The sequence below is a fragment of the Marmota flaviventris genome, chromosome 14 (genome assembly GCF_047511675.1).
Source record: "Marmota flaviventris isolate mMarFla1 chromosome 14, mMarFla1.hap1, whole genome shotgun sequence".
Lineage (NCBI taxonomy): Eukaryota > Metazoa > Chordata > Mammalia > Rodentia > Sciuridae > Marmota > Marmota flaviventris.
Window position 1 is genome coordinate 62394367 of NC_092511.1, and position 27625 is coordinate 62421991.

General features: G+C 47.3%; 3 protein-coding genes across 7 annotated transcripts; 2 read left to right on the forward strand and 1 right to left on the reverse strand.

The window, feature by feature from the left end:
- The first annotated feature begins 2 nt into the window (after window positions 1-2).
- On the forward strand, window positions 3-3560 carry Htra2 (HtrA serine peptidase 2). 4 transcript variants are annotated; one of them, XM_071601759.1, is made up of 9 exons: window positions 3-141; window positions 377-741; window positions 846-1050; window positions 1138-1332; window positions 1549-1581; window positions 1783-1888; window positions 2200-2269; window positions 3009-3104; window positions 3202-3560. In XM_071601759.1, the coding sequence occupies exons 1-9, from the start codon at window positions 10-12 to the stop codon at window positions 3365-3367; spliced, it is 1368 nt and encodes a 455-aa protein (XP_071457860.1). In that variant the 5' UTR covers window positions 3-9; the 3' UTR covers window positions 3368-3560. The 4 variants fall into 4 exon arrangements, with proteins under 4 accessions (XP_071457860.1, XP_027799638.1, XP_027799640.1 ...); XM_027943837.3 differs by having other exon boundaries at window positions 49-741; XM_027943839.3 differs by lacking the exon at window positions 3009-3104 and having other exon boundaries at window positions 49-741.
- Loxl3 (lysyl oxidase like 3) lies at window positions 3506-24081 on the reverse strand. Of its 2 annotated transcripts, XM_027943834.2 has the most exons (14): window positions 23884-24081; window positions 22262-22586; window positions 20455-20618; window positions 19562-19776; window positions 6999-7218; window positions 6593-6773; window positions 6301-6455; window positions 5902-6069; window positions 5605-5767; window positions 5162-5405; window positions 4946-5061; window positions 4721-4857; window positions 4506-4617; window positions 3506-4068 (listed from the first exon to the last, which is right to left on the reverse strand). In XM_027943834.2, the coding sequence occupies exons 2-14, from the start codon at window positions 22572-22574 to the stop codon at window positions 3995-3997; spliced, it is 2262 nt and encodes a 753-aa protein (XP_027799635.1). In that variant the 5' UTR covers window positions 22575-22586; window positions 23884-24081; the 3' UTR covers window positions 3506-3994. The 2 variants fall into 2 exon arrangements, with proteins under 2 accessions (XP_027799635.1, XP_027799636.1); XM_027943835.3 differs by lacking the exons at window positions 6999-7218; window positions 20455-20618; window positions 22262-22586; window positions 23884-24081 and having other exon boundaries at window positions 19562-19731.
- Window positions 24082-24696: 615 nt separating this feature from the next.
- Dok1 (docking protein 1) lies at window positions 24697-27562 on the forward strand. The gene is made up of 5 exons (XM_027943766.2): window positions 24697-24805; window positions 25161-25460; window positions 25618-25711; window positions 25927-26111; window positions 26348-27562. The coding sequence occupies exons 1-5, from the start codon at window positions 24746-24748 to the stop codon at window positions 27158-27160; spliced, it is 1452 nt and encodes a 483-aa protein (XP_027799567.1). The 5' UTR covers window positions 24697-24745; the 3' UTR covers window positions 27161-27562.
- The last annotated feature ends 63 nt before the right edge of the window (window positions 27563-27625 follow it).

A 27625-nucleotide genomic window follows, 5' to 3' on the forward strand; every position in this document is an offset into this window, starting at 1 on the left:
GGTCCCAGCATGCCCCGCGGCCTCTTGGGCAGCCTAAGAACTGGCGTCCCACCGGGACCACAATTCCCGGCATTCGTGGAGCGGGGCGGAGTCCGCCTCCGGGAATCCTGGGTCCCGGCGTGCACTTCTGGAGGACTTCAGGTACCAGCGTGCCCCGCTTCCCGCTGTCCGCCTGCTAGCGTCCGGGGCACCGCCTTTGAGTAGGGCGGGCGAGGAGGCAACCGAGGCGGAGCTGATGGCTGCGCTGAGGGCGGGGCGGGGTGCAGGCTGGAGCCTCCGCGGATTGCGGGCTTTGGGGGGTATTCTCTGGGGTAAGGGACCCTTGTTGACCCCTGACCTCCGGGCCCTGCTGACGTCAGGCACTCCTGACCTCCAGGCCCGGGTGACTTATGGGACCCCCGGTCTCCGGGCCCGGTTATCTGTGGGGGTCCCTGAGTCGCGGGCGTGTCTGACGTCTGGGACCCCGGACCCCCGGGCACGACTGACTGCTGAGACTCCAGATCCCCGGACCCAGGAGTCCTCGGGGACCCCTGGAACCCGCTTGCGCGTGTGGCTGGCGGTAGCGCTGGGCGCTGGGGGGGCTGTGCTGCTGCTGTTGTGGGGCGGGGGTCGGGGTCCCCCATCGGTCCTTGCTGCTGTCCCTGCTCCGCCACCCACCTCACCCCGGAGCCAGTACAATTTCATCGCAGACGTAGTGGAGAAGACGGCACCTGCCGTGGTCTATATCGAGATCCTGGACCGGTAATGGTGGGATAGAATTGGAGGCATCCTAGTCGCGGCCCGAGGGCGGGTGAACGGGAGGAATGGGAGCTTCCTCATCTCCGTGGTTCCCTTTCCTATTTCAGGCACCCTTTCTCTGGCCGTGAAGTCCCTATCTCGAACGGCTCAGGATTTGTGGTAGCTGCTGACGGGCTTATCGTTACCAATGCCCATGTGGTGGCCGATCGGCGCCGAGTCCGTGTGAGGCTGCCTAGTGGCGACACATATGAGGCCATGGTCACAGCTGTGGATCCTGTGGCAGACATTGCCACACTGAGGATTCAGACCAAGGTGGGGTTGGAGTAAGTCACGTCTGGTTGGAGCTATTTGCTTACTCTCATCTCTAGATAACAGTCCCCCTGCCTCATTCTTCCTTAGGAGCCTCTCCCCACATTGCCCCTGGGACGGTCCGCTGATGTCCGACAAGGGGAGTTTGTTGTTGCCATGGGAAGTCCGTTTGCACTGCAGAACACGATCACATCTGGCATTGTTAGCTCTGCTCAACGTCCAGCAAGAGACCTGGGACTCCCCCAAACCAATGTGGAATACATTCAAACTGATGCAGCTATTGATGTACGTCCTGATATGTGAGAAATGACAAATGGGATTGGTGGATGTGTAGTACAGGTGCCAACTTATGAGCCTATATTCAGAGGTTGGGCTGCAAAAAGGCAGCTACTCATTCATGGGCTGGGAGAGAAGACAATTTGGAGAAAATGCCTATAACTTGGTTATGTCCCCAGGCTTAGAATCCCTAGAACTCTTCCATATTTTCTTCTTGTCCTGCAGTTTGGAAACTCTGGAGGTCCCCTGGTTAACCTGGTGAGTGTGATCTTTCTTCTAAGAATTCCTGCCTCAGGACAGCGTAGAAATGGTGGTTTTCTTTTCTGACTTACAAATACAAGTTTCTGTGCAATCGCTGTTGCCTCTCTTCCAGTGTCCAATCATATCCCCTCAATAGTCTCTGCTACTCCTGTTCAGGTGTTCCCACCCTTACTATCTATTTGGGTTGTGTCCCTGCAGGATGGGGAGGTGATTGGAGTGAATACCATGAAGGTCACAGCTGGAATCTCCTTTGCTATCCCTTCTGATCGCCTTAGAGAGTTTTTGCATCGTGGGGAAAAGAAAAGTGAGCTTGGCTTAGAGGGAAAGGGATACCTTTACAATGGTGGATGGGATATAGGGCAGGGGCATTCCTTGGGACTTACTGAAGGGGAATTCTTTTTTTTTTTAATATTCTTTTTTTTTAGTTGTTGATAGACCTTTATTTTATTTATTTATACGTGGTGCTGAGGATCAAACCCAGTGCCTCACACATGCCAGGCAAGTGCTCTACCTCTGAGCCACAGCCCCAGCCCACTGGAGGGGAATTCTATTGGAAGGAGAGGGAGGGGAAGGAAGGATGTAGCTGAGTGGGACTTATTTGTTTCCCTTTCATAGACTCCTGGTTTGGAATCAGTGGGTGCCAGCGCCGCTATATTGGAGTGATGATGCTGACTCTTACTCCCAGGTATGAGCATTAGGAATAGTGACATGTAGGGCCACTTGGTTGAAGCTGTTTGCTTACTCCCATCTCCAGATGACAGGTCTCTTTTACCCATTCTCCCTTTGAAACTTCTCCCCTCACTACAGTGATGAGCTACTGATCCCGTATTGAGCTTTGTTCTCACTTCTGTCTTCATTTAAGATGAGCTGCCTCTCACTGTTAAAAGAGTTGTTCCCTCTTATCAACTTGACTTTTTTATACTACCTGTTACTAGCTGTCTCCCTGTTACTGGATAGATTCCATCCTGTTACTGTTGTGATTTAGTTTTTAATCCATTAATCTGGCACTTAATGGCCATTTTCCACCTGTCTCTAACAGCTTTCTAGATTTGACTTCTGTTACTTCCTACAGGAATACTTTGTTCCAGCCAACCTGATTTCCCACTCCTTTGTCTTTATTTATGTTGTTCTTGTTTTATATAAATATCAGACCCATCCTTAGGCTCAGCCTGTGTTCTATTGCCCCCTTAAAGCTTTTCTTAGGATTCTAGAATGACATTAGTGCTATTGATTTAATTCTGTGTGTCATTTGGAATCAGTTCTCTTTTATGTACATATTGTACTTCCTAATTGCTAGAAGGCAAAAAGGGAACTGCCTTGGTATCTGTAGTACCTAGTGTGTGTCCTAGCCATGCATTTGTCAGTGAGTCTTGAAGTGGGGAGAATGCTAGGTGTGACTGATAGGGTTATCTGTGTCCTTTCAGCATTCTTGCTGAACTACAGCTTCGAGAACCAAGCTTTCCTGATGTCCAACATGGTGTGCTCATCCATAAAGTCATCCTGGGTTCCCCTGCACACAGGTGAAGGAGAGACTGTTTTGTGAGGTGGGGTGGGAGAGGTGTGTATGTGTCCTTGAAGTGGGATATCTACTCCATTTTTCTCCATCTTTCTTCACAGGGCTGGTCTACGACCTGGTGATGTGATCTTGGCCATTGGGGAGCAGCTGGTACAAAATGCTGAAGATGTTTATGAAGCTGTTCGAACCCAATCCCAGCTGGCAGTGAGGATCCGGCGGGGGCCAGAAACACTGACGTTATATGTGACTCCTGAGGTCACAGAATGACTGGATTAGCAAGAGTGTGAGGCTCTTGCTCGGATTTCCTCTTGGACTTCCTAGCCTGTATTCTGAGGGCACCTGGGCAGAGGATTTAATGAACCAGTGGGGGGCAGGTCCCTCCAATCACCAGCACCAATTCCTGGGCTCTGAAGAATCGCAAGAACACTTTTTATATAAAATAAAATTATACCTAGCAACATGTTATAGTCAAAAATGGGAGGGGAGGGCTGGATCTTTCTGCCCACCTAAAGGCTAGAGGTAAAGCTGTAGGCCCCCTGAAATTAGGGGAGCTATGGGAGCTGACCATCCTGACCTCCCTATTCAAGAAAACAAGCTGCTGACATCTATTGTTCTGGGCAGTTAGTCAGGTGCTGCTCTTTGTGGTATGTTCTGCTCGGTGCTGGGCCTGGGAGCAGATATTCCCCATACTTGGCCACAAATACTGACAGCTGGCCTAGGAAGGGGGCAGTAATTTCTACTTGACAGTTCCACATTCATAGTGCACAGGTGGATGAGTGCAGCAGGCCTGTTGACATCAGGCCTTCTGTGGTAAGCTCCTGAGGTAATGGCAGCCTCAGACCCCTGCCATTGGGGGCCAGTGGTGGTTTGCAGAAGAGGGTGGTGGCCCAGCCTTTAGATGATCTGGTTGCTAGTCTGGCCAGGGTAGCGCTCGAACCTCCTGTTGGCCTCTTCACCGAAGGCATCACCTGCAGAATAGACAGGCAGTGTGGGGGATTGTCCTGCACGGGGGCAGGAAGACAGATCCATTGTGGGGAAAGGTTGGAAGAAGTGGAGAGACTGAGGTCCGGAAGTGTATGGGAGCTGGGCACAGTGGTGTAATGCCTATAATCCCAGTGGCTTGGGAGGCTGAGGCAGGAGAATTGCAAGTTCAATGCCAGCCTCAGCAACTTAGCGAGACCCTAACTCAGAAATATATATATATATATATATATATTTTTTTTTTTTTTTTCTCGGCTTAGTGGTTAAGTGCCACTGGGTTCAATCTCTGTTACCAAAAAGCAAAAATGAAAATCAAAATGAAACAAATGCACAGGGGAGATGCAGAAACCACTTAGGGAAAAGCAAATGAAAGCCTTTCCTCCCTTCTCCCAATCCTCCTGGGATTGCTCTTCCCATCAAATACCAATGTGGCAGTTGTGCACCCAGATGCGATGTCCATCATATTTGCAGTTACATTTCATTGCATTGTTGGTGAAGTCACTCTCTGCTACTTCAAAATTTGGGTTGATGACCACCTGTGAGTTAAAAAGGCAACTTGACCCAGCTGCAATTCTCAAGTCCAAATGTGTATGAAATACCCATCCCACCTGCCATCTGGAAGCCCCATACTCCAGGCACCTGGAGAATGTAGTTTCCTGGCTTTACATCTGTGATGTCAATCCACTGACAGTCGATGTCATGCCTGTAGAGATCCCAGCAACCTACAGTGATGCCCTGCTCTCCAAAGTTGGCACACTCATACCTCTTGGAGACATCTGAAGGGATTGGCATATGTTAGTAAAAAAAAAAAAAAAAAATGCTGTGCTTTGGTGGTGGTGAAGTATATTCTGATTCCCAACTCACCCTCCTGACACTCAGTGTCTTCTAGACAGAAACTAGCTTTGTGGCCCTCAGCCACCTTGGTGCCGTTGGGGGTCAGGATATCATAATGAGTGAAGATGTCCATACTGTGGTAATGCCTGTGGGGACAAGGGAACTCCTGTTTCTTTCCCTGACTCCATCAGGCTTGCCTCCTCCCTGTGACCTTGCCCTTCTACTTGTCACCCTCTGCCCTCTCACCCATGGCATTCATGCCACACCCAGGAGTGGCGCCCAGCCTTGGGCCTGAAATCAGCTCGTCCCAGGTTGTGGATCTGGGAGGAGAATCTGAGCAAACGCCGATGGCCATAAGGCCAATTGGCTAAGCGGGCAGAGCTGGCCAGGCAGTTCTCTTCTGCAGCACAGTACAACATGTGCAGCGGCCGGTCCTCGATGTAGGCTGTCTCCTGCACCAGAGCTGAATGCAGCAGCAAATCTGAGGCAGCTGCATGGGAAAGGAAGAAGAGGGATAGGAGTCACTGCTGAGGGGCAGGGACAGTTGGGGGTGCTTCCATTCCCCTTAGTGTGAGACTGATTTTCCACGGGGAAGGAGTAACCCCTCCATATTATTATACCCTCTCTCCTTACAAGGGGTGGCCCAGAGTCTCCCTTCTTTCACTTGTGACACCCTAACCTTCACTCACTCTCAGAACAGATGACTCCAGCAGTGAAGCGGGTCCCTGTCCTCTTGCAGGTGATGTGGGTGCTGTGATGGGCACATTGGTCCAGGGACAGCTCAGTCCCTGTGCAACGTACTCCACTCATCACCACCTCCGTTATATTCCCCGAGTCCCAGTACCAGGTCTCCTGGGGACATATGTAGGTATTTCTGTGAGGCCTCAGGATCCAGCCTGTTGGCCAAGGGACTCATTTCCATAGTCCTTTGCCCGAAACAGGCTTTGAAGACAATAGCTTTAGCTTCCCTTCTCCTTCCTACTTACCTGCAGGCCATGATTGGCGTAGCCCAGACCAAGTTGCCTACAGGCCACCATGGCCTCCAGTGTCCCCCAGTCATCCCCACAGATGAGGCCCCAGCGAAGGTGCCCAGGTCCCCCTACTTGCACCTCAACTCGTCCCTCATGTCGGCTGCGGCCCCCACTGAGTCGGATCTGTAGTGACAGAATGGAAGCACCAGGGGAAGCTTTTGGGGTGGGGTGGTGGGGTCTGTAGTAAGGTTGTGGCTAGAGTGATTTAGCTAGCAGGTGATGGGGGCAGAAGGAGCTGCAGGGTGGTAGGGCAATGGAACAATGGACTAGGGGCTATAAGGCTGTAGAATAGAGGTCAGGACTAGAAAAAATGAGAGATGGGAGACCTGAACAAAGGTGGAAAGTATGACTGACCTTGGTCTCCACTCCAGTGTAGGGCAAATTGCATCGCACCCCAGCATCCTGGCTATGGGAACAGTCCTCAGCTGTGATGTTCTTAAAGGGACACTTCCAGAGAGACGACTCCTGGCCAGAACATCGAACTTCACTCAAGTGTATGGCACCCATGCCTAGGGTGAGAAATAAAAGCTCAGGAGTTTGTAATTAGACCTTCATTGCCCAGGGAACTCTACCTTCCCAAGGAATATGCCCCCTGGGAATGTGAACCTCCTCCTTCCTTCTCCCTCCCATCTCCCTGCCCCCTCACCCTGCCCCATGCGGGCACCACTCAGAGCCTCTCGTGCACTGCCAAAGCCCAGCTCCCGACACACCACGCTGGCTGCCTGCAGATCCCACTTGCGGTCACAGACTGTGCCCCATGTGCCAGACTTCAGGACTTCCACCCGGCCCTCTCCAGGGTGGGCTCCACCTTTTAGACGCACACGTGCCTGTAGAGGGGAGAGATGTGCCCAGCAGAGGTGAATGGAAACAGCCTGGACATGACTAAGTAGAATGTTTGGTGGGAGGGAGTGGGTGTTGTCAGGTCTGTGGCCCACCCCCTGGAAGGTTCCTCTCTGTTCTCAAAGGTCAGGGCTGTGCTTAATGGGAGGGGGTTGGCCAGACTAAAGGGTTTTCCACCTGGGCTGGGAAAGGTCAGTCACTGTCTCACACACCTCCCCCTGAGGCTTCGACTGTTGTTGCTTCTTCTGGCCACTGGACGCCGTGTAGAGAGGGCCTGGCACACAGCTCACCACCGCAGGGGCCCCCCCAGGACACCTGGTGGTTTCATTGGCACGATAGAACTCCAGAGGACAGAGGGAGAGGTGGGCTTCCGTGCCCACGCACGCCACCCCATGCAGACCAAAGGAGTGTTGCTGCCGCTGGGCCAGCAGCCTGGGGGGACAGGAGTGAGGTGCAGTAGGGTAAAACAATGCTCCTGCCTCTGTGCCCCACAAACCTCTGCCCACTCCATTGCTCCCCCATCCCCCCAACCTCTTATGAACACATATTCCCTCTTTTCCCCTTTTGTGTTTCTCTTGAGAGAGACACAGGAATTGCCAAGAGTGTAGCTGAAAGTGCCTTGACCACCCAGACAGGAGGGTCCTTGGGGAACTTCTGCAGCAAAAGAACCCTAGGGAAAGGATAACCAGTCTTGACTTGCTTGACAGAAACCTTGTGGTTTCATGAAGGAGCCAGGAGCTTAGGCTGCTGTACAAATCAAGTGGGAAGCCAGAACTATACAGTCAGAAGCAATAATCAGTGGGTAGTGGCCAACACCAACTAGATCCTGAATATCCAGAATGAGTAGAACCTGTCTATCATGCTGAGACTGAAGTAACTGAGCAAGTCAGGATACAAAGGATGAGGAAGTCTTGGATCTAAATGGCTTTCCAGAGGCCAGAGGGGCTTCCAGGTCAAAAACTCTGTAAGGTAGAATATGGTGAGCAGTTACAGGAAGAACAGACCAGATGGTGGCCATAGGAAGGACTGGTGGCATACTATAGTGACATGGCCATATCTACATTCATAGAAGCTCAATTCACAATAGCTAAGCTATGGAACCAACCTAGGTGCCCTTCAATCGGTAAATGGATAAAGAAAATGTGGTATATATATACACAAAGGAGTATTACTCAGCTATAAAGAATGAAATTATGACATCTTCCAGTAAATGGATAGAACTGGAGACTACCAGTTCTAAGTGAAATAAGCTAATGCCCCCAAAACCAAAGGCCAAATGTTCTCTCTGATATGTGGATGCTGGCTCACAAATGGGGGTGGTGGGTGGAGGGAGGAGTGGAGGTTCACCGGATTGGACAGGAGAATGGGGGGATGGGAGGGAGGATGGGAATGGGAAAGACAATAGGATGAATCAGACATAACTTTTCTATATTCATATATGAATACACGACCAGTGTAACTCCACATCATGTTTAACCACAAGAATGGAAAGTTATAATCCATGGATGTATGATATGTCAAAATACATTCTACTGACATGTATAACAAAAAAGAACAAATACAAAAAGGAAGGACTGGTGATGGCATAAGCAGGAATGAAGACATATGAATGCAGGACAGACAAAGCTGGAGGGATTGCATGGTCAGAGAAGGAATGTAGATGGGAATAACAGTGACAAAGGTAGCCTAGGATCTGAGCTGAGCTGTAGAAGTCTTTAATGAGATGTCCATGCTTCTACAATTTCAACCCAACGATGTCCCTTAGACATCTGAGCAGGTAAGTAGGACTAAATTAGAGATGGTAAAGCTTGGAAATAATACTGCAGAGAGATGCTTGAGGAGGGGAAGAAAGGGAGGCTTTTTGCAATGAGAGATTGCAGTGAGGTGTGGGGAGAATAGAAGTACCCTTAAAAGCCACACACCTGCAATGCCAGAGACTCTGGAGGTTAAGGTAGAAGGACCAAAAGCTCAAGGCCAGCCTTAGCAATGTAGTAAGACCCTACCTCAAAATAAAACAAAAGGGCTGGGGATGTGTGGATACAGCTCAGTGGTAGAACGAACCTGGGTTCAATCCCCAGTACTGCCAATTAAAAAAAAAGAGACGTACCCTCTTTGCAGAACACCTGGGTAGAGCCCAGAGATAAAGGGAAGCAGATAGGTGGAATGGACCTGTGAGGCTGATCTGGTGATGAATTATTGCGGTAATCTTCCCTATCAATGTACGTGGAAGGAAGGAATATAATGACTTGAAGCCATTTGCTAGGAAGACAAAGAAAGAAGGAAACATTTCTAACAAAATGGACAAAGGAAGCCTGGAAATTTTACAGAATATCTTTGGAAATTCAGGGGAAATGGATCCTGAAGATCAAAGAGATAAGGTACCACCCCAAAGTTCTGTTCTACTGCAAATAAAAGTCAGAGAGGCCATCAAAGGAAAAAGTTTCTATTTTCTAAACTCTCTCTTTTCTGTTCTCTACAATGAACAAAATCAATGCAGCAGTGTGTGCTTTAATACTGGGGTCAGGGAAGTGCAGACTATGGCCATGTGAGGCAAAGATGACTATAAGCTAAGACAGGTACTGCAAGAACACCCTCAAGTTTTGAGCTACTTTGCAACCACTAGAGGGAGAAACTGGGGAATAAGGGATACCAGGAGTGACCCTGGAACTTGCTGAGGAAAGGAGGGGACAGTGAAAGAGCTGAATTTTGTGTACCTCGATCACTGCTAAAGAAGTCGTCAGCAGGACTTAATTTTAACATGCAAACTGCCTTTTAGAGATCAGTCAGGAGGAAGGATTGGAAGTTTCCCATTTCCTTAACTTCTTAAGGGGCACAGGAGAGAGTCATGGAACTGGGAGTCTAATAGTGTGAGCAGGGCCAGAGAGGCAGGGACTGTGAATCTCACTCCATTCCTGGAAAGTTTCTCACTCCACTTCAGGTAAACGGGTGGCATTTTAGAAACCTAATTACATAAAGGTAGGATGGGAACACTGATCCCTTAGGCAAACTTAACTTCTTGGGAGAGAGATAAGTACAGTGTCTGAAGGAGAAAAATGCCAATGTATCTAGTAAAACTCACTGAAGGGGACAAACATGTGGAACAAAGTGCAAAAATCTTATGCAAGCTAAATTCCCCAGAGACTGATGTGGGGCCAGTCTTACTTAACATTTCCATAAAGAATCTGGAAAGGGCTTTGTCATAGCTCCTGCTCCTCCACCTCTTGGTCAGCTCTTTCAGCCAAAGAGGCCTCTCTTGCATTCATCCCTGACCACAGCCTGATTCCTCCAACTTCATGATTCTGTGCTCCTGCTCCTCTCCATCCATCCCCAAATTTATTTACCTCTTGATTGGCCCCCTGCCCACTCGGGATTTGGGTTTGACTTTAGGCTTGATGACTGGTCTGCAAAAAGGAGAAAGATGTTGGTGGGAGTATTGGTTAGATATGTGACCCAGGAGATGTAGAAGGTTATTTTCTGTTTCTGGAAAGGACCTTTCATGCAGAATGTGGGAAGGGACAAAGTAAGCGTGGCTGGACTTCCCCATACACCACCAAACACATGGCAATCAATGTATGCACTTCAGGAACTCATGTCGTTCTCTGGACTTAGTGATAGTGGATGGGAAATCCAATTTTAAAACTCATGCAGAGAAGAGGAGGTTTGAGGGAAGGTTGAGGGAGGAGAGAGAATGAAATTGCAGGTGAACTAAGGGAGGTGAAGAGTTGGGGAGAAGAAGCAGGAATCCAGATGGCTGAGGCTGCAATCCAAGCTATTTGGAGGAAATATAATGATAAGGGACTTCTTAGTTATTTCTACATTATTTCCTCCTTGTGTTTCCTAAAATCAAATCTTGCCCATCCACATGCTTGCCTCCCCACCTTCCCCCAGGAATGGCCATTCTCTAGTCACATTCCTAATCCATCAGCTTGGGTTCTAGGATGGACGTGGATGGTCTGTCATCCATCCATCCACCTCCTGGGTCCTCAGGGGAGTGCAGGAGGTCCCGGGGCTTTTGCCCCATTACCTTCCAAGGGACTTGGAGCGTCGGGCCGAGGCTTTGGCCGCTCGCTTCCTCAACTTTCTGTGAGGATGAGACAATAGTAGTCAGGATCAGTGTAGAAACAAATAGAAAAGGTCAGTGCCATCAGAACGAGGGACAAGATTTCTTTTCCAACAGTCAGATGGGTTCCTGATGGCAGGATATTCTATCATCAGATACTCCCAAGGCTCTACTCTTCATAGCTATTTGTCCTCAAGCTCATGACCAGGTAGGGAGGAAGTAACAAAGACTGTGAGCTTAGGATAAACAGTGTCCCAACACCAGAACAGCGTCCCAACTTAGATAAGACAGATGGGAAAGGGGGACTCCTGGGTCCACATGTTGATGGCAAACCTTGGGAAGGTATTAGGGTTGCCACAATGACCAGGCTAGGATAGAGAACTGGCCTGGGGAAGCTGACTGCATCATTTTTTCCCTTGGGTGCTCTCTTCAAGAAAGACTCTGGCATTGTCTGGGTCCCAGCTGCAAGATCATGATCAAGGACCAAGGCTGGATATCTGAGAACATTAAATTGGCTTTATTGGGAAGTGTACCCTTCCTCTTCAAGTTCCAATCTCATAAGCTTTGGTCATTCACAAATTGAGTTCATTTTCCAAACTTACTTCCAGGGAAATAAATATTTCAGAGTGATATTAATTGAGTTATTTTATTCTCAGTTTTTTGTTTGTTTGTTTTTGACTGGAGATTGAATCTAGAGGCACTTGAGCACAGAGATACATCTCCAGCCTTTTTTCATTTTGTGTTTTTTTTTTAGGTGTAGATGGACACAACACAATGCCTTTTTTTTTTGAGAGAGAGAGAGAGAGAGAGAGAGAGAGAGAGAGAGAATTTTTTTAATATTTATTTTTTAGTTTTTGGTGGACGTAACATCTTTATTTTATTTTTATGTGGTGCTGAGGATCGAACCCAGCGCCCCGCGCATGCCAGGCGAGTGCGCTACCGCTTGAGCCACATCCCCAGCCCTCATTTTGTGTTTTGACATAGAATTTTGTTAAGTTGCTGAGGCTGACCTCAAACTTGCAACCCTCCTGCCTCAGTCTCCTGAGATTGCAGCTGTGTGCCACTACATCCTGCTTTGAGGGGTTTCATTAGGTCTAATGTCATAACAGACAGAGCCCTCTTCTCTATCCCTCTTCTCCCTTTAAATTTGAAGACTTTAATTATGGTCTCTCTTTGTCTGGTCTAACTATATATAGATGAATGCAGGTCTTGTCTGTCTGCTCTTTTAAGTTTATGTAATTCCCTGTCATCATCTTAGTTATCCTTTCTTTGAATTTATTCCTGTTTTGCTGTTTCTTTTGAGAAGTCATATTTTGTCATCGTGTACTGCTGAAGGTGCACTAGGATTTTAATATATGCATTTTAAACAGGTTAGAAGGTGTTTGGCATTTCCTCCCCCAGCTTCTTTCTGAGTATCTACTTAGTTGGTCTTTTTGTCAAAACATCCAAAATGTCTACTATTCCTACCAAGGAGTATACAACTCTCAGTTTCCTTTCTTGAGACATTACTGAGAGTTTAGAATGTTTCATCTTATAAATATATATGGTGTGAAACTTTTTCTCTTAATGTCTTTTTCTCAATATGTCTACTATGGGATGCTTTTGGCATTTTCTTTAACCAATGAACCCAAAGAGAACATCATGAGCACCAGTGTAGTACTGAGAATTTAATATTATCTGGAAATTTAGACATACCTCATGGGCTAAGGATGTAATTCAGTGGTAGAGCATCTGCCTAGCATGATTCCCAGAACTGAAACAAAACAAACCAAAACCAAAACCATCTTTTCTAAGTTAAGAATCTTGTAAGGTAATTACAATCTTCTAAGGTAGTTGTGTGTGTGTGTGTGTGTGTGTGTAGTTTAAAATATTGCATCTTATCAATATTAAATTTCTATCTATTAAATGTTTTATAAATGATTTGGTGATTCTTTAGGATCTTTGTTCATATTTATCTTGATATACATGTCTTCATTTATATATATGTGCTTGTTTCTCACTATTATTGGTTTCTTTCTTCAACCATCAAACATAAATCCTGCCTCCATCTTTACAACTTCTTATTCCATCAAATTGTTTCTTTTCTAAGGCCATTCCCCACAAATGTTTCTGAATTCCATCTCTTACAATTATTTTCTTCTCACACACAACTTCTTCTCAACTAAATCCTTTTACATGGGCAAATCTCTACCACACACATACACAGACACCACACATGCACACAAATACACCCTTCATCCAATACCTCTCCACAGCAAAAAATTCCAGTTTTGTGACTCCAGAAGATCAGAAGAAATTTCAGTCCTCACCATTTCTATGTCCTCTTTCTCTACTCATTCCTTAACCCACTCTCTCTTATTTTCCCTACCCACCATTCTGCAATCACTTTTACATTGTTAAATTCAGATGACATCTTTCAGCCTTCATCTTACAGACTTCGCCATCCATCTGATTCTCCTGTCTTTTCTCTTTCTTTGGATACCATAAAACTACAATAACCTGGTTTTATTCCTAATTCTACTTGCTCTTTCTTGGTCTTTGCAAGCTTCTAGTTTATCTTGTCATTTAAATTTTCAGAGCTCTTGCCAGATGCGATGGTGCACATCTGTAATTCCAGCTCCTCCAGAATCTGAGGCAGGAGGTTGTAAATTTGAGGCCAATCTGGGCAACTTAGGGAGACCCTGTCTCAAAATGAAAAATAAAAAAGGGGTGGGGAGCTGGGTATGATGACACACACCTGTGATCCCAGTGACTTGGAAGGCTGAGGCAGGAGGATCACAAGTTTGAGGCTAGCCTCAGCAACTTAGTAAGGCCCTAAGCAACTGAGCAAGACTCTACCTGAAAAAAAAAAAAGATACAAAAAAAAGAAAAAGGGGATGTAGCTCAGTGGTAAAACTCCCAGGTTCAATCCCTAGTATTGCAAACAAAATAACACACACACACACACACACACACACAAAAAAAAAAAAAACAACAACAACAAAAAACCCAATAACAAAAACAAAAGCAGAACAAAACAAAAAACCCTTTGGTAGGTATTATTCTCACTTCATACTTGTTTCTCAATTTTACATTGTTAAATTCAGATGACATACTTCTCACTCCATACTTATATGGTCTCATTCATATCGTACCTTATATATTCCACTGCCTTCTTCTTGTTTCTACTTAGATAGCCTTTTTTTTTTTTTTGTACTGGGGATTGAACTCAGGGACACTTGACCACTGAGCCACAACCCCAGCACTATTTTGTATACTACTTAGAGACAGGATCTCACTAAGTTGCTTAGTGCCTCACTTTTGCTGAGCTGGCTTTGGACTCTGTGATTCTCTTGCTTCAGCCTTCTAAGCCACTGGAATTACAGGCTTGTACCACTGTGCCCAGCTCTGATTAGATATCTTGAAGTCATTGAAAAATATAATGTAGATCCAAAAACAAACAAACAAGCAAACCAAAAAACCCTCTTAGCAAAAGTCACTCCAAAAACCTAGGAGTCAACCTTGACTTCTTTCCTTGGCTCCTGAAGTCAATCAATAACTCAGTCTTGTCAATTTTACTTCCTTTATATCTATCCAATCCATTCACTCTTACTTTTCTCCAAACTATTTTCAGAAATGCAATCAAAATGATGGTCTGGAATCACAAACCTGATCATGTCATCTCACAGCCCTCTTCATTAGAACACATTTTAATGGCTTCCCATTACTGTTATTATAAAGTCCTGAATACTTTACATGGCCTATAAGGTCTTCTATGAGCTGGTATGTAATTACCTCTCTCATCATTCATTCACCTTTATATTCTCAGCACCTTGGGCAGTGCTTGGCAAAGAGTAGCAGTTCAATAAATATCTATCAAACTGAAATGAGCTAAAGAATGACTTCTTAAACAGCACTGAAGCTCTTAGAGCCTCAATTTCATTACATGTACAAAAGCAGTAAATAGTTCAATTATCTGAACATTCTTCTCTTCTAAAATTCTAAAACTTGCACATGCTGTAGGGTAGAACTACTCCAACAAATTTAAAAATGATAAATATATTAGGTTATGATCTCTTCGACTTCCACTAAAAGCCAGCAAATCAATTTTTTTTCCCTCGAAGGAGGGCAAGTTTCTTCATACTGTCTTGGCTATCTTTCATAATTGTATTACCTCTAAGGATGCTCCCTCTGTCTGACAAGACCTGTGAAAGAAGATCTATGATTCATCATCATCACAGAGTCTCCCAGGACTTTTGTAATCTCTTTCCCCACTAACAATGACCTCTGTGCTTTAGCATATCTCCTTCCACAGCCTTCGGATCCCAGATTCATTATGAGATTCCAAATGTACAGCAAATATTCCTGCTCTGTGAAAACCACTTCAGGCTATACATATCTAGGGCAATTACAGGTTCTCTAGGGCTTCCCAGGCATGGTCCATCTCTAAAGCTATTTCTATTAACCTGAAGCCAGGAGACATCTGATTCTCTCAGGCAGTTTCATAATCATCTTAGGTGTCTCTTTTCTCATTTTCTATATCCTATTAATCTTCTTAGATCTATTCATTTCCCTCTAACTTAGCTGTCATTCGCCTAATAAGTTTCATTTTTTACAACAAACTTCTAACTAGTTTGCTGCATCTAGACCTTCCTGTCTCCACTCACTACTATCATGCAAACCTTCAAAAGCACTGGCTTTTTTTTTTTTTATCACTGCCTATCCAAAATACCTTTATTGTTAACCTTTTTTCTACAAGGCAATGGTCAAACCTTCAAATCTGGCACTAAAAATTTCATTTTATGATCTCATTCTATTCATTCTGATCTCTCTTTCATTATTTCTCAGCAAAACCCTACTCTCGTTTCCTATCTTCTAAGTATATCTTTTTCATTATCATCTCTGTCCCAGTCAACAATGACTTTCATGTTTCAAAGTCAAATGTTCATTTCTTAGTCCTCATGTTTTTAGATCTCTCAGTGGCACTGATATAGTCAATCTCTCCTTGAAGTTCCTTTTCTGGCTTCCAGGTTACCATACTCTTCTGGTAGTGTTTCTACCTACCTTATGTCATTATTTCCATTTCATCTTATCTTCCTGGCCTCTTAATACTGAAGCTTCCTGAGGTTCAGTCCTTGGACTTTTCCCCCCACCCTTTTAATATATACTCAATCTCTTGGTGATGTTGTGCAGTTTTTAGACTTTGTATTCCTATTATTTCTCCCAGTACTGAGGATTGAATCCAGGGTTTCATATATATTAGGGAAGTGCTCTACAACTGAGCTACACACCCTCAGCCCAGGCCTTTATATACCTTTATTTAACTGAACTCTAGAGTCACATATCCAGTTGCCTTCTTCAACATTACCATTTCAACATCTTAAAAAACCTCAAATTTAAAAGGTCCAAAACCAAGTTTCTTTTTTTTTTTTTGTTTATTTTTTAGTTTTAGGTGGACACAACATCTTTATTTTATTTTTATGTGGTGCTGAGAATCGAACCCGGGCCGCACGCATGCCAGGCGAGCATGCTACCACTTGAGCCACATCCCCAGCCCCAAAAAAAACCAAGTTTCTAATCTCCATGCCTCTCTCTATCTCCAAGAAAACATGTCCCACCCACTGTCTTCCTTAACAGAGAAGGCTAATACTATACTTAGCTGAGGCCAAAACCTATGGAATGATACTTAACTCCTCTTTCTCTCACAGGATGCTGATTTCATCATCAAGTCCTGTCAACCCTGCAACTACACACAAAATTGGATCATTTTCCACGATGTCCATTGGTCACCATCACCTTTTACTTTGTCTAATAACCTCTACTAGTTACCCTGTCTTTTTGTGCCTAATGCCTCCTTAGCATCTACTAATAAAGCAGTTAATGGAAGAGGTTAAAAACAGAGTTCAGATATCACACCTCTGTTCAAACCCTACTTTTACTCTGTTCTTATCTTACAGAGTAAAAGCCAATGTCCCAAATAGCCCCACTTATCACCTTTGTTCACAGCTCCAGCCACAATGGCCCCCTGGAGAATAACAATGCCTTTTCTCCTCCCCACTACACTAACACAGTCCCCAGAATCTTTTTATTTATTATCTCTTTTTCTGGAAATGAGATCTATATGTCTGCATAACTTATTCCTTAACTCCTTTAAATGATTTTACTTTTTATTTTGAGGCAGGGTCTCACTAAATTGCTGAGGGTTTCTGGCCAAATTGCTAAGGCTGACCTTGAACTTGCAATCTTTCTGCCCCAGCCTCCCCAGTTGCTGAGATTGCAAGCATGTGCAACCATGCCTAGCTCTGACCTCTCTATTAAAACTACAGTCCCACTTCTACTTTTTCATTCCCTTTCCTGCTTTATTTTTATTTATTGTACTCATTACCATCCTTACACTTTATGATTTTACTTGTTTTCTGATTCTCCCTTAGTCCATGAAATCAGAAATTTTTGTGTTTTGTTCACTGTTGAATCCCTAGTGTCTACAACAACACTTGGCACATGTAGGGTCTCAATAAATAAACGTTGAATGAATGAATCTTTAAAACTTTGTTCATGCTATTCACTTCACTTGGAATGACTGCTATTTAAGTCCTACTGTTCTTTCAGAACCTGATGTTTGAATTAGGAAAGGTAAAGAACAAGCACAGAAAATGAAATATAGCCTCAAATGGATGATAGTAAAGAAACACAGCACATAGCTGTTTTAAAATGGTTTCATTCTCCAGACCAGATAAAGCATATTTCCCAGAGCTGATGGAACTTGCAGATGTGTCTCACTGCCAAGTCAAGGAAAATTTAAGGAATATGGAAAAGATGGGAGATTAGATAATATATTGTTAGATAATTTATTGAGATTAGATAATATATTGTTAAACAAAAGGAAAATCTATAGATATATAACACTCAAGAATAACTTAGTAAATAGAAAGTTTGTGAGCATTTAGGAAAAAAGATCCTTATAGATCTAAAAGGATTTCAATAAAAATATATTCAAAGGATTATTATTTCCTTCAGTGACGTAATTAGTAAATTTGAAGGCTGGAGTTGGCTGTGAACATGGTGTATCTGGATTTTAGCAAAGATCAACAAAACCTTCCATGATTTCATTTTAGATAGGATGGCAAAATGTGGGTTACATCATTGTAATGTTCTGTGTTTCTTCACAAATCTTCACAACTGTTTGTTAGAGGCTTGGTATAAACCTAGAGGAAAGTTTTGCAAGAATTAGGCTTTATTTATTTGGTATTGGGGATTGAACCCAGAGGTGCTTTACCACTGAGCCAATTACATCCCCAATCCTTTTTATATTTTATTTTGATACAGCTGGAGAATAATAATGCCTAACAATAGTTGCTTAGGGCCTGGCTAAATTGCTGAGGCTAGCCTTCAACTTGTGATCTTCCTGCCTTAGCCTCCCGAGTAGCTGGGATTACAGGCATGTGCCACCACACTCAGCAAGAATTAAACTTTAGTTTTAAACATTTCAGCAATGGTTTTTATGGTCATCTTGAGGAAGCCAGAAGGCATAGCTATCATGTCTGTCCACCAGAGAAGGCTGGCAGGGGTGACAGAGGGGAAATCATGTCAAAACTCTAGATTATATCACAGGAGCAGCATGAGATGGCTTTTAAATGACATATCAACCCCCTCACCCCACCAAAAAAAGCAACTCAGGGGCTGGGGCTTTAGCTCAGTGGTAGAGCACTTGACTTGCACATGTGAGGTACTGGGTTCCATCCTCAGCATCACATAAAAATAAATAAAGATATTGTACCAACTACAATTAAAAAATATTTAAAAAAACTCAATAGGGTAAACTCAACATATATTCAGGTTCAAAAAGGCCTATCAGTATTAAAGGTAAGCAAAGATCTGAATCCGTTTTAGGTGATTACAAGTTCCATGTAAGCAGTGGGATGCTATCTCAACAGAAAAGCAATGCAAATTTGAGGTATGCTTTAATCAAAGATGAATAGATGAACATTTCTATTGTGCCTTGCTCTATCAGACCACATCTGAAGTAGTGTACTCAGTGGAAAATCATCTAAATGTCAAGAGGCCTTTTAGCAAAACTGACCAAGAGCTGAAGAAAATAAGCATTTTGGGCCTGCGAAATAGATTATAGACAGACAGTGGAAAGATTTGCAAATACATGTATGGCTCCCAAATCCGTTTCTCAAAATGACCACTTCAGATGCTCCAAGGAAGGGAGACCTTGTAAGCACAGAACCGTTACCAGTGTGACTCGGTACCCGGGAAACTAGATGGAGAGGGTAGGGCGCCTGGGCCAAAGGATGTTTGGGAGAACTTCCCCAGAGTCCTGATGACTCGCGCTCACAGAAGGCCCGGGCGTCCAGTCCGCGCCGGACACACCCAGGCACAGCCCGGAGTGGCGGGCCGCGCCCTCACTGAACTCGGAAATCGCGAGGCTCCGCGCGCTCCGAGGCCCAGAGAATCTGCCCGTCGACCGCTGACGTCACCCCAGCAGCCACTCAGCAGTCCCCTGGCTCCGACGCGCGCGAGCGGGAACTTCACAGTCCCCATTTCAGATCTCCCTTGGGGACCCCTTCATGGTCCCACACGGTCTCTTAGCAAAAGTTTCCTAGTTTCTTCATTATTCCAGACCCCCGTGTCCCCCCAAAGCTTCAGACCCTTTCAGAGGTCGCTGAACACCATTCCTCAAGGAACACGACCCAGCCTCGGTTCGCTCCACCCATCGCCCGCGCCCCTCACCTGTAGAACGCTGTGTTGACCCGCTTTTCTCCAGGGAAGCCCAACATCCCGCAGACCACGTGGCTGTTGTGGGCACTCCATCCTTTGTCACACACTTGAGACCAGCCATCTGGAAGCCTGACTTCAACCAGGCCTTCAGTCACAGGCAGGGGTCGTCTGCCCCACCCAACAGCTGGTCGAAGTCGCACTTCCTCTACTTGTAGGTGATGTTCTACCTGGCAATGGAACCACAAAAAGGGGAAGGAATCCCAGTATCATCTCTCATATATCCTGCCAACTTTAAGGAACCCCAATTCAGTGTGCTTGCTGTAAACTCAGTGGTGGAATGGGACTGCAGCAGGTTAAGAAGGATGCCATGCCTGCTGTCAGTCTGAGGTTTATGGACTCTTCTGCAACCACAAGAGTGCAGGGACATGCTGTGCACTGAGAAATGGCCAAAGCTGCCAGGAGATGCTGAGGAAGGAAGACTTAGGTCTGCCTTTATGGAGCAGGAGTGGGCACTCCATAAAGGAAATGGCTTTGAAGGAGTAGAAAATAAGAAGGGAGATGTTCCAGGAGAGCAGAAACATCTAATGAGAGGGAGAGCACAGGATGCCTCCTTGGGGTGTCCTGGGATGAGCTGGAGAAGCTCATGCCAAGTTTAGTACCTTGAATGCTAATGATAATAAAAAACAGTGGATTATACAGCTCCTAGAAGCTGTATCATTTGTTCACTACCTCCAAGCCTCCCACCAATTCAAATCACCTCATGGGGGTGGCCTATGGGACCCACTACCTTTAATCTTTAATACCTTCTCTAACTACATAAGACCATCCTACAGTCCCTGCTGTCTGGCCATCCCGATAGGTGCATATGTGTGTGTGTGTGTGTGTGTGTGGTGTGTACTGCAGACCTCAATGACATTGGAATCTGAGAATCCAGGTAGGCGCTGGTCCTTGCAGATGACTCCGGCATCCTCATCATGGGTACAATCACTGTTTCCCCAACCCCGGGAGGCACATTCAGTCACACTCTGCTCAGTTCCACTGCAGCTCAGGTTGTCCAGCCAGATGCGGCCTATGGAAGGGGTGGGGGATGAGGGTAGAGAGAAGTTTGGGAAAGAAGGATGGAGTAAGGGGGATACTGGGAAGAGTGAACATCAGGGCCTTACACCTGGCCATCTGGCCATGAGAAGGAACAAGGGACCATGGTGGGGAAAAGTAAAGGACATAAGATTGATGGAAGATTGGTAGTGATCTGAGAATACTCAATAATTTAACAAGGTGAATAAAAAACTAAGAACCAACACTGAAGTTCTGATCAGTTCTTACCCATTCAATGATAGTTATAATTAATCAAGTACATACTGTGTGCCAGGTGCTCTACCATGTGTGTATATATAATTAACCATTCTTATAACAGAGCTGCCAGAAGACCATTTTATATGAATAGACTGGGTTCAGAGAAATTAAGTGACTTGCTTAAACCACATTGCCAATGAATGAGGCTTAGGAGTTTGGCCTGTCCATGACACCTGGAAATCTAAGATCCTTTCTCCTCATCCTGGTATTCTCCTATGTGCTTGTCCTGTCTATGTTGCCACATAGTCTCTTGTTCTTTTCTCTGTCTGGACCATACTGAATTCTTATAGATGTCCTCATAGAATTGGGCAGAACCTAAAAGTTGTCTGTTCCTGCCAAGATGCAGGGACCCCCCCTCATTTACACCCTGATAGAACTTACCCAGTTTCTGCTGGGATACCTTTCTCCTTCCCAACAGACTGTGTGTGTAACCATCAAAAAAGTCCTTGTGATTCTTTTTTGTTCTTTTTCTTTTTTTTTCCTTGTGACTATAACTTTCCTGAACCATGTCCGATTCAGTCTTTTCAGTCCCTCAGCCACATGACTGTCCTTTCCATATTTGTAGACAACTATCATGTAATTGCTATTCAAGACCTTTTCTTTTTATACCAAACCACCTCTGGTTTCTTAAGCTACTCCCTCTGAAACTAGGCTTCTGAATCTTTCACATCTAGGCAGCTCTTCCCTGAAAATATTTCCATTTTCTACTGTTCCTCTTAAAATGTGATCTTTGCATGGGACACCTTATTCCAAAGCTGGTTTAGCTAGTGGGAACTGGTGGATCAGTTGCAGGCTACACTCGCTTCTGTCTATCATTTCCACTATGGGTTCATATGTGAAGCACCTCCGGACCTCAATGAGAATTTCTCTTAAGCCTACCCCCTCAACCTCTATATGCCAGTTCTAGTTTGATTCTGTTAGCTGCAGTATCTGTGCTTCTTTCTGACATTAGAACATCCATACATCATTTACTAGCTCTCATCTTCCCTTGAAACCAACTTTACTTTAATCATTACAAGACTCACCTGTATCTGGGCTGTCCTTGTACATGTGTCTTTTTTTTGTTGTTGTTTGTTTGTTTTTTTTTACAATTATCTTTTTGCAGCAGAAAGAAACTTAGAAATCATCTAGTCATTGTGCACATGGTGCATGTGAGGCTCATAGAAAGCAGCGACTAGCCTGAGGTCACAGTTCTGGAAGTAACTATATTGGCTAGTTTGTCCCCTGTGGGTTTACTTGAAGCTGGCTGTTCTTGATGCTGTATGCCCTAGTGGCTGTGCCATTCTGGCATTCTCTCTCCCTGCACTTAGTCCACACTCAGGTATTACCTAGACTATGTCGGGAATATTACTGACCTACCTGTTCCAGGGCCATATTTGGCACTGTGGGTCCAGCCTGTGGCCTCTGTGAAGCCCAGCTCACGGCAGAGGACATGGGCAGCCTGCAGTGTGAAGTCATCATCACAGATGGTGCCCCATTCACCAGCTCGCTGTATCTCCACTCGGCCCTCATAGGGTTTCCTGGGGAAGCCAGCAAGCCGGAACCGCAGTCCCTGGCTTCCCGCCTTCTTCTCAGGGCCCGTGGAAGGGGACGGAGACCCCAAGCACAAGCTGCACATGAGGTACAGCAGCAGGCCCCATGGACTCCACAGCCAGATGCTGACAGGTCGCATGGCAGGAAACGCCTGGACACCCCAGAGAGAGTGTGTAAAGCCCAGAGTCAGAGAAAGAAGGGAGGAGTTGTGGGGAAGGAGATTCCCTTAATGACTGAGAGATAGAAACACACTCTAAATGAAGGCAGAGACACAAAGTCAAAGAGGGACACAGATTGGGGTGTGGGAAGGGGTTCTCTTTCCCTTTTGGAAATAATAAAACTCATAATAAGTAGTTACAACCCACATGTCCTTCCCTAGTTTGCCATCATCTTCATTTATCCCCATTCACCAGTCTTAGAGACCCAGAGATCAGAAGACAGAGGTTAGAAACCAAGAGTCAGAGAATGGTCAAGATAAAGAGAGACTGAGAAAAGACACACAGAGAGGAAGACCCGGACAGGATGTGAGAGGAAGGGAGACTGTGGGAATGAAGGGGGCAACACAGAAAGAGACAGTGGAGAGAGACACGTTGAAGATGGATGGAAAGTAACATGGAAAAGAATCGTGCACACAGTAATGAGGAGTGAGGGAGAGAGACAGAAGACATGTGAGGAGAGGAATTGACAAGATCCAAGGAGCAGGCAGAGTAGGGATGACCCCGATTAGCCAGACAAATGACAGACAGCTATACAGATTGTGGAGAGAGACAGGCAAAGGGAGACTGGGAGACCCTCAGAACCCTTGAGTGGGAGTCCTATCTAGGCAGATTCCTATCTGCAAATTTTTATCTCTTTCCCAGGCAGGGAGGGCAGCCGCAAAGGGCTTGTGGAGAAACCGCTGCATTCCCTTCTCAGCACACAGACTTTCAGATGCCCTGCAGGGTCAAGGAGCCCAGTAACCGCTAGGCCTCATGCTGGGCAGAAAATGGGGTGGGGTAGTCCAAGCCTTCTGCTCACACCAGTGTGGCTGTCACCGGGCAACGGGAGGCCAGGGTGCGTTCTCCACTCTTTGCCCAAGGCCTTCTCTGTCCAGGGCTGAGAACAACCTCTCCACAGAGAGGGGGCTCCCTGAACATGCTTTCCCCAAACCAGACAAACAGCTCAACAAGACAGCTTTGTTTTGGGAACATTTGGCTTTGGGGCTCAGGGGTAGGGCCTCACAGAGGAGCCCCCTGCCTCCCAGCTGCCCCTCATGAAACACCCTGCAGCCCCCACCCTCGATATTTGTTCTTTTCCCCACTCTTCTTGTGTCTCATTCCCCTTAGACAATAATAAAACTCTCAGTTGGTTGGTTTCCCCGACTCCATCCCACACCACCCCTTTTCCTAGGTCCCTCCACATCCTCTACATCCCAAATTCCCCTTTCTCAGGCAGCTTGCCTTCCCTACCTTTGGCTGGAAAGGGCCCTAGGGACTGGGAGAAGAGTCCTGGTCCTGGAGATTAGTGCTAGGACTTCCAAAAAAAAAAAAAAAAAGTGCTCGGCCAGGGGAGACTGGACCCCCCCTCTCTCCCCCCTCGCTGCTAGTCCCTCCCACGTCCCCTTGAGCCCTCCCACATTCCTCTTTCTCCCTCCATTCCTCTCAAGCCAGTTCCCTACTCTACGTCCTCCCCTCCCTGGTGGAGCTGGCCACTGCCGCGCCACCTCCCCCCTTCCCCTTATCCTCCCGGCTCAATGAAGCTTTCTTTTCCCGCAGGTTGGAGGCTGGGCAGCTGCGATCAGAGAGCTGGATTGCAAGCGGCCACCGGGCGGCGGCCCCCGTGGCGGTGGGAAGCCTTCCAGCCCCCAGCCCTTCCTCCATGTCCCTGGCTAGCCCGAGTGTAAACAGTACAACTCGGGCAGGGCCACGGGTGGGTTTGGCCAAGGGAACTCAAAGCTTCAAAGGCCCACTTGGCCTTTCTGGTGTCCCCAGGGCTCCTGGGGGTGATGGCACATCCTTTACTCTGATGTCACGTTGAGCACATGACGTCACATGCTGTCCCCAAGACCAGGCGCCAGGGCCCTCTGGCTGAAATCACAAAGTTTCTCTGGGTGGAGCCACTTGTGCGCACCCCAGAGTTGTGGGTAGGGGCCTAGAGGTAGTGCGCCGCCTGTCTTCGGTGGGTACCTTGACTTCTTCCTTCTTGCTCCTCTCCTCCCGCCCTTCCCCTGTTTTAGCTGTGGGGGCCGAGGGAGGGCCAGCCCCGCCCACAGCCCCTCCTCCTGCCTCCCGCCCTCAGGGTCAGGAAGCGCGGAAGGAACTGCCGGGGGCCATGGACGGGGCTGTGATGGAAGGACCGCTCTTTTTGCAGAGTCAGCGCTTCGGGACCAAGGTAGTCGGGGGCGGGAATGCCAAACCCCATCGGGGTAGAAGGAGTGAAAGGGTCCAGCCAGAGGGAGGGGGCGGGTAGCATGTTGGAGCGCCGGGCGCTGGCAGTTGGAGAGCCCGGTGACGTTCTCGCGAAATGGCTTTGCACACTCTCGCAAAATTGCTTTTGCGCACAGAAGCGTGTGCAGACTCTGGATATACACTCTTGATGCTGGAGGTCCTTCTTGGGAAACTTTGTCTCCTGACTGGGAGTGCCAGACCTCAAATTGGCCTGCGCGGGTCCTTCCTCTGCCGTCCGGGTGTTGCTGCTCGCGCACTTCTGCTCCCTCCCCCGCCTCTCTTTCTTTCCCTCTCCGCAGAAGTGGAGGAAGACCTGGGCTGTGCTTTACCCGGCCAGTCCCCATGGTGTAGCGCGGCTCGAGTTCTTTGACCATAAGGGGTCGAACTCTGGAGGTGGCCGCGGGGGCTCGCGCCGCCTGGACTGCAAGGTGATCCGTCTGGCCGAATGTGTGAGCGTGGCTCCTGTGGCAGTGGATAGCCCCCCTGAGCCGGGCGCCGTTGCGTTTCGCCTGGACACTGCGCAGCGCTCGCACCTGTTGGCAGCGGACGCGCAGTCCAGTGTCGCTTGGGTGCAGACGTTGTGTCGAAACGCCTTTCAGGTGAGGGGACCGGGGTTCTAGGCGAGGGGCTGTGGCAAGTAGCCCTGGGCTTAAGGGGCGGTTTAAGGTGGGGTGGTTAACAGAGGCAGTCTACTATCCCGTACCCCAGAACTGCGTTGAGGAAATTATAGCGTCATTCATGCTCTCTCTACTACAGAAAGGCAGCTGGGCTCCGGTGCTGGCAGAGAACCCACCTAAGCTTTCTGCCCTGGAGATGCTGGAGAACTCGTTGTACAGCCCCACCTGGGAAGGTAGATACCTGAGAAGGCAGGGGTGGAGTGGGAAGGAGGCGTGCTCTTGGTGAGTTGGTGATTACAGGGGCCAGGGACTCTTAGAGAAGTAGGAAGCCTCTGAGATTCGGCTTCCAAATGAGCGCTTGGACACTACTCCGGAGTCCTCTGGGTCTCCACCCCTGCCCACAGTGCACCATCCCCCAGGTGCCTATCTAACTGTGTATTCCTTCCAGGATCCCAGTTCTGGATAACCGTCCAGAGGACTGAGGCTGCTGAGCGCTGTGGCCTGCATGGCTCCTATGTGCTGAGAGTAGAGGCTGAGAGACTGACACTCCTGACCGTGGGAACACAGAATCAGATCCTAGAGCCACTCCTTTCCTGGCCCTATACCCTGTTGCGTCGTTATGGTGGTGACAAGGTGCAAGGGCTGTCAGGGAGGTCTGTGAGGGTGGGCTTCCTGAGTAGGACAGCTGTAGGCCAGGAGGGGCAGGATAGAAAGATGGAAAACTCCGCCCTTTGAATCCTCCTTTTGCCTATACCCCAACCCCACCCTCCATCCTCAGACTTGTTTGTAAATGCCCTAAGTAGTTCAGGCCCTGTGATCTACCTCTTCTGACACTCCTAGTAATGTGTTTCCCTTCACACCCTCCTCAGGTCATGTTCTCTTTTGAGGCGGGTCGCCGCTGCCCCTCTGGCCCTGGAACCTTCACCTTCCAGACCGCACAGGGAAATGACATCTTTCAAGCAGTTGAGACTGCCATCCATCGGCAGAAGGCCCAGGGGAAGGCAAGAGAGGGGCAAGGTGTCCTCAGAGCTGACTCCCAAGAAGGGGAGGTGGCAGAAGGGAAATTGGCGTCTCCTCCTGTTCCCCAGGACGTACCAGGCAATACCCCAGCCCTGTATGCTGAGCCCTTAGACTCCCTGCGCATTCCTCCAGGCCCTTCCCAGGACTCTCTCTACTCAGACCCCCTGGACAGCACCTCTGCTCAGGCGGGGGAAAAGGTACAGCCCAAGAAACCTCTTTACTGGGACTTGTATGAGCATGTGCAGGAGCAGTTACAGAAGGCCAAGCTGACGGACACCAAAGAGGACCCCATCTATGATGAACCTGAGGGCTTGGCCCCAGCCCCTCTCCGGGGCCTTTATGATCTGCCTCAGGAGCCCAAGGATGCATGGTGGTGTCAGGCTCGAGTGAAGGAGGAGGGCTATGAGCTCCCCTACAACCCTGCTACTGATGACTATGCTGTGCCACCCCCTCGGAGCATAAAGCCCCTCCCAGCTCCCAAACCCCAGGGTCTGGCCTTGCCTGAACCTGGTGCTACAACTGGCAGTGGCAGCAAGGGCCACAGGACAGATACTGCCCTGTACAGTCAGGTTCAGAAGAGTGGGGCCTCAGGGGGCTGGGACTCTGGGTTCTCTAGAGTAGGGAATGACAGAACTGGAGTCAAGACAGAGGGCTCTACCTGAGAATGTTGCTGATATGAGGACCATGGTAAGGTGACACTGGGGATGAAAGAAACCTGTTAAAACAAATAGGACCAGAGAGTGGGAGGGGCCCAGATGAGACCCGAGGATCAAGGGATTAGGGAAATCAAGGGGAGGATCATCAGTCCCTAGAAGTGCTGGGGAGTGGAACTGATGGCAGGGCTGAGGGATAGACTCTGGGGAGGGTCAGCACTCTTAGTTATCCCTCTCCCAAAAGAACAGACAGCTGTTTGCTCAGATCTACAGAAAGGGTACTTGGTTAGAGTGGATACAGTTTGAAGGGCCTGTATGGAGGTTGCCTGGGTACTTACTCCTGCACTTTTCTTTGCCAGAGAAATATTTTTAAAATTTTAAAGATTCTCATTAAAGTCATCTTGAGTTTAAGAGGTCTCTGTGTGTGAATAGACACAGAGTGGGCACAGTGGCAGGGTGTGCTGGGTGAGTGTG

Bases quoted from the DNA above. Each gene is read 5' to 3' on its own strand.
- Htra2 (XM_027943837.3), top strand. From the start codon at position 236: ATGGCTGCGCTGAGGGCGGGGCGGGGTGCAGGCTGGAGCCTCCGCGGA. The intron at 2,270-3,008 runs GTATGAGCATTA...GTGTCCTTTCAG, and splicing joins ATGCTGACTCTTACTCCCAG to CATTCTTGCTGAACTACAGC. The intron at 3,105-3,201 runs GTGAAGGAGAGA...CTTTCTTCACAG, and splicing joins CTGGGTTCCCCTGCACACAG to GGCTGGTCTACGACCTGGTG.
- Loxl3 (XM_027943834.2), bottom strand. From the start codon at position 22,574: ATGCGACCTGTCAGCATCTGGCTGTGGAGTCCATGGGGCCTGCTGCTG. The intron at 7,219-19,561 runs GTGAGGGGCGCG...CTGTCCCCCCAG, and splicing joins GTCAACACAGCGTTCTACAG to GCTGCTGGCCCAGCGGCAGC. The intron at 5,062-5,161 runs GTGAGAGGGCAG...TTGTCCCCACAG, and splicing joins GTGTGGCATGAATGCCATGG to GCATTACCACAGTATGGACA.
- Dok1 (XM_027943766.2), top strand. From the start codon at position 24,746: ATGGACGGGGCTGTGATGGAAGGACCGCTCTTTTTGCAGAGTCAGCGC. The intron at 24,806-25,160 runs GTAGTCGGGGGC...CCCTCTCCGCAG, and splicing joins GTCAGCGCTTCGGGACCAAG to AAGTGGAGGAAGACCTGGGC. The intron at 25,461-25,617 runs GTGAGGGGACCG...TCTCTACTACAG, and splicing joins TGTGTCGAAACGCCTTTCAG to AAAGGCAGCTGGGCTCCGGT.